This window comes from Thunnus maccoyii, chromosome 6 (assembly GCF_910596095.1).
Source record: "Thunnus maccoyii chromosome 6, fThuMac1.1, whole genome shotgun sequence".
Lineage (NCBI taxonomy): Eukaryota > Metazoa > Chordata > Actinopteri > Scombriformes > Scombridae > Thunnus > Thunnus maccoyii.
The window spans coordinates 19,292,989-19,302,275 of NC_056538.1; the positions used below are offsets into that span (position 1 = coordinate 19,292,989).

General features: G+C 39.9%; 1 protein-coding gene across 1 annotated transcript; it reads left to right on the top strand.

The window, feature by feature from the left end:
* Positions 1 to 942: 942 nt before the first annotated feature.
* Positions 943 to 7,720, top strand: si:dkey-202l22.6 (interferon-induced very large GTPase 1). The gene is made up of 3 exons (XM_042414494.1): positions 943 to 985; positions 2,424 to 7,452; positions 7,588 to 7,720. Exons 1-3 carry the CDS (start codon positions 943 to 945, stop codon positions 7,718 to 7,720), a joined length of 5,205 nt encoding a protein of 1,734 aa, XP_042270428.1.
* The last annotated feature ends 1,567 nt before the right edge of the window (positions 7,721 to 9,287 follow it).

Genomic DNA, 9,287 nt, shown 5'->3' on the forward strand with positions numbered 1-9,287 from the left:
ACTGAACACTTTCTTTATGAGTCCTACCTGATTAACTTACAAAATATGTAATTGATTCAGCTAAATACATAAAGAATAAATTAAGTATCCATTATTTAATTACTATTAAATTAATCCACCATTAGTTCATATATGACAAAAGCCAAAGATATACAGATCAAAATTACATTAATATTCAAATCCATATCATCTTTCATATTACCAGGTGTAATTCACACTAAATGCTATCCAAACAGGAAACTTAGATATTTTGTGGCCAGCTATACTGTTAGGACTATCATTCTCAAACATGAATTCCTTCTTGCTGTGACCAAAGTCATTTGTAACTTAATAATATTGATATTCCAGCTTTTAAACAATGAGGTGACAACTGGAAAGTAGCCAAACTAAGCAAAATCTAAAGAGTGTGCACTCTAAGCTGTGAAGTATTAAAACTAGTCTACTGATCTGAGGAGAGGTCATTACATCAGCATATAATGTTCAGCATGGATCAGGTTTAATTGTAGTGAAAAGCAAAATGAAACAGAGAGGAGAGTCTTGCTTCAGTGAAGCATTTCAGTAAAATAAAAGCCAGGATGAACTGGCCTTCTCTGTACTTTCCACAATGAGCAGTTCCCTGAGACAGCAGGCTACAACATATTCTCATCTATTGTAAGTAGGACAACATAGGTTTTTTACATTTGCAGATACATGTGGCATTAGGTCAAAGAAAATTGCAGATTATTTACATATGACATGTTAACAGTTTGAAAAGTGTTTCAACTCAGCTGAATATGCTGTAGACATTTGATTGTGCTATGCTGCCTTTTGTATGTCAGTAATGTTTGTGTTATGGATTTTAATAACAGGTTTCCAGTCAACTCTCCACTCTATTAGTGATGTGGCTTACCAGAGAAGATAAAGTAATTTAAAACAAAGAAGAGACACTCAGCGGGATTCAACATGTCAGTCAAGCTTTCAAAGAGGCTGAGCAGCAAAAAGAAAAGTATGTTTCTTTTTTGTTTTATTTTTCAGGGTTTATGGCATCATTGAAACATGTTTCATTTAGTGTGAATATGCTGTCAATATTATATTGATATTTTGAAAGTGAGTGAGGGAAGAAATGTCTTAAAGCTCTACACAAAGATTAGTTCTTGTGCTTTATCAACATTATATTACATTTAATATATCGCACTTGATCCAAAGGATGCACTGTATTAATGACTAATGATTTCTGCAAAACAAATAAAAACATTCACACAGGAACACATGGCAAAAAGTACATTCATTCTTACACTTGTGGCAGTAGTATACCATTTGGAAATCTTATACAAGCTAAAAATGGTGTGGTGAATCTGACCTTGCATAGAGAAGAATAACTACCTGTGACAATTAATGCATCTATTTTTGCCCTGTAGTTTTGATTATGAGGTGGGTAGTGCTCAGACAAAACAGTGACACTCTTAGAGCTGCAGCAGCAAACAAAACCAACACAAGCTCTATAGCCCTAAAAATGTTTCCCCTAAACTTCAGCTGATCCAGGTATAAGTTTACATTTTATTAAAAAGTGAATAGTTTGGCAAACAAAACAAAATATGTGCATCACTACCATGACACCAAATAATGTGGGAATATGTCAAGTTTTGTTGTTGTTGTTGTTGTTGTTGTTGTTGTTGTTTTTATTGTCCCCCCCCCCCGATAAGCAAGGCAGAAACTAAATGGCTGACCACTACAGAGGTCCTTGTGGATGCTCTGGCATTGGAAACAAATTAGATCCAACAAGCCAGGAGGGATATGCTTGGATAAAATGACAACATTACTGAATTTGTTTAGTCATTGATAATAATTGGGTTAGTGGCAGCAAGTGTAAATTCTTATGTTACTGCCACTACATGCTGGTCTGTCTAGTTTTAGTAGTCTTACAGGTGTAGCTGAGCTCTGAGCTCAAATGCAATGGCCTGTTAGCAAAGAGGATAATGTGCCTTTTCTGTTATATAAAAGATTAATAACAGCACTTACTGTGAAGTAACGTTCTCTGTTATATACAACAGCTTATATATAACATAAGCAAAAGTAATAATATTATTATATGATACTGCTTTTTTCAAAGACAAAGCCACTTGTTACTTACTAGTCTGGGCAACAGCTGAAAACTACATGGAGTTCAATTTAAAAGTTGATGAGAACTCAATCTAAGTTTTATTTTCACAGAGATACAATGCACATAATGTGCTTTGCAAGTCAAGTTTAATTTTTTTCTCATTATCAACAAAAACAAAAACAACTTGGATCACTTCATCACTTTGAGTCAAATTGAAGAAATTATTTATGATCATACAAAATGTAGATTTATGCTTAATAGGACAAAACTGTATTATTATGTAAGGTTAAAAATGTTGCTACTTCACAGCCTAAATGATGGCATTTTTGTTTTTTCAAACCAGAACCCCTTAAAGACAATGCCCAGTCAGAGGTTCTACTTAAACTGGGTCTGGAGGAGTTCTGGACCACACCGCTGGACCCAGCATCTATGTTGGACATCAGCACCTGGACTCTGGAGAACCAAGCTCCTCTTGAACCCAAGGATCTACCCAACACTTTCCTCCAACGCCTTTGGCTGCTTAGCCCAGATGCTCGGAGTCCTTGCTGCCAACTTCCATCTGAGGCTCTGGACAGTGCCAACAAATCAGCTGAGGAGATGATCAATGGTTTTGGAGGAGAGAGCCAGTGTGCCATCAACCCCCTTGACCTAGTTACGGCTGTCTTTATGTCTTCCAACACCTTCCTTCAGCAGGAGATGACAGTGCGCATGCTGCAGTGCCAGTTTGCTGTGCCCCTGGTACTTCCAAACATAGATCCAGAAAAACCTAGCCGCTTCCTCCTTTGGCCTTTGAGAGGTGCTGTGAGCCAATGGACGTCTCACTTTCCGTGTACAAACAGGAAGGTCCAAAAGGGGGTTTTGGCAAGCACATGCATGCCTGTGGTTTCCTGTGTGAAGCTTGGTCACTGTGGTGTCTCCAAGTCACAGGTTCTAAACAATGTTATAAGTGGACTCAGATCTCATAGTGAAACATTTCTCCACAGAGGGATGGATGGAGGACAACTTCCCCGGAGACTCTCCAATGGCCTGATAGAGATTGGTTGGTGTCTCCCCACTGGAGAAACTGACAGAGATATATTCCCTGTCCCTGTGGCCATCTGTAACCTACGTGGAGATGCCAGTGTGCATGAGAAATGCCTTAGTCTTCTATGTCAGGCATCTTCAGCTGTGGTTATTTTCTGTGGAAATCTGAGGGAGAAAGAAAAACAACTTCTTGCTTACTGTAAAGATATGGCAAGCAAGGTCATAGTGATTGATGTCTCTGACATGGAGAAAAATGAGAACAGAGTTGTGGGGTTTGTTGATCAGAGCCTTGAAGAGGACATGGGGCTTCCAGAAGGATCAGTCCTGCCAGGAAGAGATCTGAATGAAGAGGAACTCGCTGATAGGCTGTGTGACACCCTAAAATATTTGTTACCAGACAAACTGAAACATGTTACACTTGAAGCAGCAGCAAAATTAGCAGTGGAGCTAGAGCTTAATGTGGATGAAGAGGTGGTCTGTAAAAAGGCAATGGCCACAGTGGAGGAAATGTTGAAAGGTTTAGATGAGGGATCTGCTCTGTTTAGGCAGAAACAGCTGCCTTTGCAGGGGGCTTCATGGAGCAAACTGGCAGAAATAGAGAAAGAGGAGTGTAAACAGAAAAAAGAAGGAAAAGAAATCGACTCTCAACTGCAAAAAGAAAAGAAAGACATCTTGGTCGAGTTGAGCAGCTACAAAATGACCCCAACAATGAAGATTTTCACAGATGCCCTTTTCACAACAGATATAGTGGAGAGGACTTATTTCCTTAGCTGGATGAAACTAAGGCTTTGGATGTTGCAAATGGAAAAACAAAACAGTCCACAAGATCTAGTCACAAATCAGCAGACCAAAGGGAATAATGGCATGCCTGAACAGTCAGATGAGCTTGAAAATGGAGTTAATGACAACTCAGAGTACAGTGATAGTTTCTGCACAGATACATCATTTGAAGAGGAAGACATTGAAGACCAACCTGTAAACACTGAACTGGAAGTTTCTGAGCAACAGTCTGAGATAGGGCAAGAGTCAAGGCACATTTTGCAGATGTCTACAGAAGAGACCATAGAACCAGAGTCACAACTAAAAGAACATCTTGAGTCCACACAAGATGCAGTCATAGAACAGCAGTTATCTGAAGAGAAAGAGATTCAGGGTGAAGAGATTCTTGAAAACAACGGAGAACAAATTTCAGATCCAATCTCTGAGGACCAAAACCTTCGTTTAGAGTCTAGAGAAAATGGAACCTTGAGCCCTGAAGGGAAACAGCTGGATGGACCAGAGCTAACACTAGATATGTCACATGTGGCTTCTTCTGCCGAGCAACATATGAGCATAGACGCTTCTTTTGAAGATCAGGTACCCTCATGTTCAGAGCCTTTTGAACTTCATCCGTTCACGCTGGGGCTCGAGCATTTTTTGCGTGAGATGGGGCTCATTTTTGAGCTCACACACATCAGCCCTGGTAGTGGGAGCCACAATGTTCTGCGTCTCCCCAGTTTAGCTGCAGACCTGATTCTCTATGGGATTCCACTTGAACTAATGGATGGAGATGCCTCTAACATCCCCATCCGCTGGTTGGGCTGTGTCTTTGCGGAGCTCAAACGCCGCCTTCCTCAAGAACAGTTCAGGACCCGCATACTAACAAGCCTTGGAGGGCATCATGCAAGAAATGCTGAGGTTCTTTCTGCATTATTTGGGGTGAAATTTCCTGAGGGAGGGAGAAGATCCACCAGAGGGGTGTACATGGTCACTCTCTGCCTACCTGATAACCTCAGAAAGGACATGGAGTGCGATTTTTTGATGTTAATTGATGTAGAAGGTCTCTGCTCAATGCCTCTAGACAACAGAATAAATACCCAGACCTGTGACAATGAGATGGCCACTGTAGCAGCAGGACTTAGTGATGTTTTAATGCAAAACATCTCTTCACATGCGGGTTCTGAGTTTGAGACTAACTTCACTGTCATAGTCAATGCTCTACTGCGCATCAAAGAATGTGGCTCCATGCCCACTTGCCATGTCTTGGTCCAGGATGAAGGAATAAACAGCATATTACAAGCCTCACAGTTAAGGCGTGTATCTGACATGCTTCAGACTGAGACTGGCGACAGAGGAATTAGCAATGCTGATAACCATTATGCAAAGACCACAAGCTGTATCACCTCTGTCAAAGGGCCTTGGTACAATGCATCCCTAACTGAACCAGTTGATGCACAGTATAATAAGGCTGTGTTGAAGCTTAAGCAAAACCTGTTTGGGGCATTGAAGAAGTGTGCAGCGAAGTCTGAAGCCTCAGGTCTGCCTGAATTTGCAGGCCGTCTGTTTGCTGTTTGGGATGCGGTGAAAGCAAAATCATTCTCCGTTGGTCTGCAAAATACTGACATAGCTTTAGCATTCTCCGTATTGTGCACAGAGCTTTCCCAGTGGGAGGATAAATTCCTGGAACACATGGAAAGTTGGCTCATGGGGCCAACAAAGAGAATAATCGACACAAAGGCAAAAGCTTTAGACATTACGATAGAAAATGATCTTCTGAGTGAGTTGAAGGATGAAGCCAGAGAAGAGGTCAAAACAGAGATGGATAAACTCAGGTCAAAAGTAGAGGCCAATTTGATGAAAGATGACCATCTCAAAATGTACATCGAAACATTCAAGCCAATCCTAATGAGCAATATGGATGATCTCCAGGAGCGAGTAACTGAAGAGATAGTACAAAGGTTGGAGACAGTCAACGAGAGCCACTGTTCTTCCACACAGCTGAAAAAATTTGAAACCTCACTGGAAAAGGTGCAGGAGTCGAAGCTACATGCACTACTAGAGAACAGCAAGTCAACCAAACATCTCCTTCAAGATACAGAACTGGAAGAGGAATTTGAGGATATCTGGAGTAACACACTGTCCAACTTTGACTTCAGGCCTTCTGAAACAGATGACATTACTGCAAGGGTGACAGATATTCTGAGAGAGAATCTCATCAGTCGTGGTCTCCAGAAACACATAAAGAAGCTTGAAGTCACTGGCCAAAATCAGCCCACTAACTTTCAGGTTTATGATGAGCACTTTGGATACCGCAGCAGATTAAAGCACATGTTTGAAGACAACAACAGATTACAGAGGATAGAAGCTCAACAACTAGCATGCAATATCATAGACGAATACAATCAGTTTGTAGCAGATAAATCAAGTTCACCAGCAGATTTCTCTGACAGCTTCATTACAGAAATGCTAGAAAATGTTGAGAAAGCTTTGAAGGAAAAATCTATGGAAATCAGATCAGCTTTTGAAGTGGATCTGAAAGTTTATCTCTGTAGCGCTGCATGCCGAGACTTCCAAAAACAACATGACCGCTACGCCAAGGACAGAGATCTTTTGACATGTATCAATACAACCAAGGGTAAGTACTTGGCAGAGTTTATTTACCAGTTGAGGAAGAGAGACCAGTGTCAGAGGTTGGCCCAGACATTCACTACCATGGTCATCAAACCCACAGTGTTAGATTACATCTATCGACCACTTGGGAAGCGTATCGTGGAGGAGATACAAGGTAAATCCCCACAGTATCTGTCCCAACAGGCATTCCACAAAAGCTTGCTGGAAGAGCTGATAAGGGAAGACAGGTTTGAAAGCTTCATCGAGTACTTGTTTTCCTATGACAGCTTCAGACTGAGGAAGATCCAGGAGACAGTGGTGGCTCACCTGTCTGAATCAACCAATTTGGATAAATGGAGACAACACAGACTTGGAGAAATTGTAGGAAAATTTGCAGCAGCAGTGAGCCAAACGGCAGAAGGCACCAATGGTGTGCTAACTGATACAAAGCCCCTGCTGGAGAGAGTGTGCCTCACTCTGGAGAGAGATGGAGACATAGATGTCACCAGGGCCTCTCTGAATGGACCACTCTTCAGTATCACCACAGAATGGGATCGCTTCATCACATGTTTAATGGAGTTACTGGCTGCAATGCGGTTGGACCTAGCCCAGGAGTTCTCCCAAAATGTGAATATTAACCAACTTCTTCAGTGCCTTCCCATTCAACCTCAAGACTCCATTTTCAACAGAGTAAGAGGATGTGGCAAGCAATGTCCTTTTTGCAAAGCCCCCTGTGAGGTGGAAGAGATTGAGCATGAGGTTCACAGGGTCTTGCTCCACCGGCCCAAGGGTATGTTTCCTTGTGAATCCTCCTCTCTGTTCTGTATCAGCTGCCCTGAAAGCATGACCCAGGCCAATCTGCCCGAGAACATGGACACACAGCATATGTCTGTGGCATGCAGGGACCTCCATGCCCTCGACCCAGACTGGAGCATCTCCCCTGAGGACCCAAGCAACCAGACACCCAATGCTTACTGGAGGTACTGTGTGTTTTGTTTGGATTGAAATATCATCATCTAAGTTTCTCTCACTTAATTTATGCTACATACCAGTATATATATTTTTGCACTCAAATGTTCCTGTATAAAATGAGCTAAATTCTCTTTAATTTGCAGGTATGTGTTGGCGCGGTTCAATGAAAGATTTGCAAAGGAATATGAGCAGGAGCCAGCAAAGATTCCTGAGGAGTGGAAGAGGATCACTCAGGAGGAGGCCCTTGACAGTCTGAAAGAGGCCTTCCTCACTTGACAGTGCTGATATAAGGACTGCTCTGTACTATTGTACTATTCTACATGTGATATTTTATTAATCAAATTCAGGTTTTATTTTGGTTTATAAGTCTTTTTACAGGTAATGTTGACATTGTGATGATGATGATGATGATGATGATGATGATGATGATGATGGACCGAAAACTAATACTGATATCTGTTTTTTTAATATTTTCCCTTTCCTTTTACCATTTTATCTTATTAATACGATTTTCTGTTAAATATGCTCTTAAAATACTATACGTGTTGACTCTTTATTATTTCACTTTCCTCCACTGCTACTCAACATTATTCCAGTATGTATTCATGCATCAAAACCAACACAATGATAATACCTGTGAAAACAGGATAAAAATATTAAATCTGTCATTTAGAAGGGTATGTGAATGTACTGGTATTCAAAGAAGAGCAGAAATATAAAATACTTCAGAATCAATATATCAACTGTCTTGTCTCATTTTTTCCCCACCTTTTATCCAGAAGTTATTTATGTCAACTTCACTTCTGTTTTTGAAATGATTGTCTATATCTGCAACTGGTTTTGGTAGTATTACAGATATACAGCCAACAACGTCACATGTTAACATGAAACAAAGGTGGCAAAATGTGTAAGTGAAAACAAATTTGAGTTAAACATAAACTATAGAAATGTCAAATAACAGAGAGCTACTTAGCAATTCTATAAGTATTTGACCTGAGACTGTCACACCTGTTGAAAGTTTCTCCACATATCATATAAAGGTTTGATAGGGTTTAGGTGTTCTCAAGATTTTCATTTTGAATTTTTTTATGTATTTATTCCTTTCTTTATAACAAAGATAAGATCAATTTGCATCACATCTCAAAGGTATGCAGGGGTAAAATGTGGACTCTAAACCACCATCAGACTACAGGTAGGAATAATTCAAAATTTTACAAATGTTTTGTGTGTGTTTCCATGATAAATGTTATACATCGTAAAAAAAAAAAAAGCTTTTCCTCTTAGCAAAGAGAGTCCTGTCCTGTGGAGTTATGCACTGAGATTCTTTCCTTTCATATGGTATGGTTAAATCCACAAGAGGGCATTGTAAGCTGGAGGAATCCCTCATAGCTCAACACTGAGTTGTAAGAACAAAGTTCATTGGTTTTAAATATCTGTCTACCTGACCTGATCTCCTGTACCTTCTATCTACTCTATCAATCAATTTATTGGACCATCCATCTATCCAGCTCGTTTATACAATGATTTATTGCTTTCACAGTTGTGACTTCAGCCTAAACAGTCACAATTCATTCACTAAACATATGTGCTGTTTTGCTTTGATCTCTTAATGTACTGTTAGATAATTTCATCGTCATCATAATTTCATGTATGTCATATGTTATATGGTATTCTTGTATTGCTTTTTGTTTATGTACCAAAATAAATCAATATTTGTGTATGTGAAAAGAATGTGCAATATCTATACTACTCTATATGTGCATTTTCCTCTAAAATACTGTATGAATATCATTAACAAACATATTCAATAGTTACTGGTTCAGTATCACATGGAACAGCAAAA